The 3902-nt window shown below is 46.2% G+C and overlaps 1 protein-coding gene across 1 annotated transcript; it reads left to right on the forward strand.

Moving 5' to 3' along the window:
* Positions 1–161: 161 nt before the first annotated feature.
* Positions 162–3682, forward strand: LOC119589467 (NPC intracellular cholesterol transporter 1 homolog 1b-like). The gene is made up of 2 exons (XM_037938070.1): positions 162–2841; positions 3374–3682. Exons 1-2 carry the CDS (start codon positions 166–168, stop codon positions 3677–3679), a joined length of 2982 nt encoding a protein of 993 aa, XP_037793998.1. The 5' UTR covers positions 162–165; the 3' UTR covers positions 3680–3682.
* The last annotated feature ends 220 nt before the right edge of the window (positions 3683–3902 follow it).

Raw genomic sequence — 3902 nt, forward strand, 5'->3', positions numbered from 1 at the left:
AGGCTAATGGGTACTGTCATATTTTCTCTCTTACATCCTTCACCCCTCTCTTGTTTCTTACTCTTGCTTTTATTTTTAGTTATTATATGTTGTATTATATCATGAACCATTGGATGTACAAATTAATAATTCCCACTTATTTGGCTGGCAGGAAACAAGCTCAGCATGTCGGGCAGCATGAATAAGGTGACACCAGAAAGGAACTCAGAAGAGACTCAGAAGATCGGGATCTTGGGCAAAATCAGCGGCGTTATTATAGGCCTCTTGGAACACGCCTTTTATTGCTACGGGAAGGCGATATCACGAGCGCCTTTCGTCTTCATCTTCCTGTGTCTGCTGTTTACTGGATTCTGCGCGATTGGCCTTACGAAGTTCACCACAGAGGAGCGGCCCTTTAAGCTCTGGACGCCCACGAATTCTGATTTCCTCAAGATTACGGACTGGAAGGAGGAGAACTTCCCCTCGGATCTCAGACTCAACATGGCTATTTTCGAGGCGGATAATGTTCTCGAGAAGCGGGTTATCTTGGAAATGCTGCGAGTACACGACGTCGTGGTCGGGACTTCGGTGGGAGACGTGTCGTGGGAAAGAGTCTGCGCAAAGGTCCCCACGCTGACGGCCGCGCTTTTCGGAAGACGCAAGAGGGACGTCGGAGATGAGGCTTATCCTGGGCTGCAAGAAGAGTCGAGGTTTGTCAGGCAGACAGATGATTATGAGGAAGAGGAGTTAGACTGGAGTTTAATCTTGTCACGGGATGGCTACTGCGATTTCCAAGCGAATATGGAGCAATCTTGTCTGGAAAACAGTCTTTTAGAAGTATTCGGTTACGACAGGAGGGATATAGAATCACTCTCACAAGAACAAATAATCGACGACATCAATTACGCGGACGTGAGCGCCGTGTTTGGATTTCCCTTAAACGCCACGAAGTTCCTGGGAGGCATTGAGAGGGACGCCGACGGGCTTATTGTGAAGGCTCGAACCGCGATGCACTTGTGGTTCACGAAAGTCAACCGCACAGCCATCGAACTCGGGGAATATCTGAACGATGGCGGATCAGGATCCCAGGTTGACCTCATGAATTTCAACTGGGAGCAAGAGTTCATAAAGAATGTTTTGAATGAGACGGATAGGCCCGGCAATATTTCTTTCTACCTCGGCGCCTCATCCAGTTTTGGAACCATCAGCAGCAGCAACATCGAAGGAGACCTGCAGTTTCTCAGTGTTGGTTTCGGCATTGTGTTTATTTACGTTGTCGTGATGCTTGGAAAGTTTAATTTGGTGGAACAAAGGCCTGTGCTCTCTCTGCTCGGCCTGTCGTGCGTGGGGCTAGCGGTCGGAGTCTCGTATGGCCTTTGCTCTGCGTTTGGCGTCCCCTACGGCCCAGTCAACAGCATCCTGCCTTTTCTACTGCTTGGCCTTGGGATCGACGATATGTTTGTGATAATGCAAGCATGGAATAACCTCACCCCACAAGAACAAACTAAAGACTTGCACGAGAGAATCGGCAGTGCACTCAGACATGCTGGAGTTTCCATCACAGTCACATCTGTCACCGATTTTGTAGCTTTTGCCATTGGAAGCACGACTGTGTTGCCAGCCCTTAGGTCCTTCTGCCTCTATGCTGCCATTGGCATCGCAGCAATATATTTTTTCCAGTCGACGTATTTTGTAGCCTGGCTCTCCCTCGACCAGAGGCGACTAGAAGACTCTCGACACGGGTTTCTGTGGTGTTGGAAAATAAAGAACTGGACCCCCAATGAGTGCAGCCAGCGAGACCTGTGCCAGACTTTTTTCACCGAAGTGTATGCTAAGTATCTGTTTAAGCTGCCAGTGAAGATCATTGTCATTGTTGTAACGGCAGCCGTTGTGGCGGTTTCCGGTTGGGGGCTTTCGAATCTACGCCAAGAGTTCGATCCCATTTGGTTTTTGCCTCAAGATTCCTATCTTTATAATTTCTTCGTGAAGCAGAAATATTACTACCCTTCCTCCGGTGAAGAAGGCACAGTTTATTTCGGAAACATAAGTCTGTTAGCTGAAATGCCGAAAATTGAAGAACTTGTTAAACAGCTGAACGAAAATGAATACGTGGCCGAAGTTGATAGCTGGTATCCAGCCTACAAAAAATACTGGGAAAAGCAGGGTATTTCGGTCCCTGATCCAGAACAGACTGAAGATGGTTTTCTGGATCAACTCTCGCAGTTTCTACACTCGCCAAGTGGGTCCCCTTATAGAAGCAGGAATTTTCGTTTCTCAAGCGAGTTAATTTGCTACGAGAAAGCTCCTCCAGTAACTGCTTCGAGCATGAACTATAAACACAAACTGCTTAAGTCGTCTCAAGAGAAGTCCAAGGCAATGGAGGATGTAAAGGCTATCGTCAGAAACGCAAATTTTACGGGCTACGTTCGTCCATGGTCGCGAGCCTACGCAGGCTGGGAGACGGACCAAGTCATCGAAGAAGAACTATACAGAAACATGGGTCTCGCTCTTTTGGTCGTGTTCGTGGTGACTCTCCTGTTAATTGCTAGTCTCCCCACCAGCCTCATGGTTCTCGTCTGCGTGTTCCTGACCCTGATTGACGTGGGCGCGCTGATGCACTGGTGGGGCCTCACCATCGACACCGTATCGTGCATCGACTTGGTGCTAGCCATCGGGTTATGCGTGGACTATGCAGCGCACGTGGGACACACATTCATGACGCACACCGGCACAAGGGATGAGCGGGCCAGGGCCACCGTCGGGAGGATTGGCCCCGCTGTCCTTAATGGAGGATTTAGCACTTTCCTCTCCTTCGTCTTCTTGTCGAACTCTTCGTCTCACGTCTTTTTGACGTTTTTCAAGGTAAGTCGCATTAAACACCTATTCCTGGTTTATTATTAAAAGCAAATATAACTGTCATATGTTATGATTTAGTCTCTCGATAAGTATGTCAGCATTCAATATTGAGTACACTTGAAGCCAGTGGCGCTACCGGGAGAGGCAGGAAGAGGGCTCGCTCGCCTTTCGTAGGGGAAGGGGGGAGGGATGAAAGCTATTTTAAAGAAGGTAAAATTGGGAATAATAATTACAGATTTCTAAATATAAATACTGAAATATATTTGCCGTAACCTTAATCTTGCATCATTTACCTGAGAAAGGAAGGTTGTGCACATGTCAAAAACTCCAAGATATTATGATGGCGTTAAAAGCATGAAGGCGTTTAGAGGTATATTCAATAGTCAACAAATTACTGCATTTTCGCACATTACTCATTGGCGTATGTACGAGAAGGTATACGTGTGCGTGCGCACATACACGTTATGTGTGGTAATCTGCATGAAGCAAACCTAAAATAAATAAAAAAATCTTACTTTTTGTTTTTCTTCTCCACCAGGTATTCTTCGCTGTGTGTCTCTACGGGCTCTACCACGGCCTTGTGTTCCTCCCCGTGCTCCTTTCTCTCGTGGGCCCGGCACCCTATCCGACCGCCCACGCCCTTACGTCTCAACCTACCCCCGTGTTCACGCCCACAGAGAAGAGAGGCGCCATACCGAATCATGAGTTCATAGAGAAGACGCTTGATACTGAGAATCAGCCTGAAGTTAGTCTGAAGCAGGACCTTGAGAAAGAAAGTGTACAGATGAACGGAACTTCTGATTCGAAGCAAGCGAACCTTGACGATCAGCTAGAAAAATATTAGGTTTATTTTTAAAAATTATTGATGCGTGTTCTTCGTAATTTTTATTATGAATCTTAAATAAATTATTGAATATTCTGGTAAGAGTGTGATTTATCATGTATTCCCTGTTTGGTATTGGTAATACTGAATTTAAAATAGATATAAATTCAGGTATGATCTACTTAGCACAGAACAAGCAGTCAGATGAAAAGAGAAAAATATCTGATACTATACTTTATGGCAA

This window comes from Penaeus monodon, chromosome 25 (genome assembly GCF_015228065.2).
Source record: "Penaeus monodon isolate SGIC_2016 chromosome 25, NSTDA_Pmon_1, whole genome shotgun sequence".
Classification (NCBI taxonomy): Eukaryota; Metazoa; Arthropoda; class Malacostraca; order Decapoda; family Penaeidae; genus Penaeus; species Penaeus monodon.

Excerpts from the sequence above, each read along its gene's own strand:
- LOC119589467 (XM_037938070.1), top strand. The coding sequence starts at position 166 with ATGTCGGGCAGCATGAATAAGGTGACACCAGAAAGGAACTCAGAAGAG. Across the intron at positions 2,842-3,373 it reads TCTTTTTGACGTTTTTCAAG|GTATTCTTCGCTGTGTGTCT; the intron begins GTAAGTCGCATT and ends CTTCTCCACCAG.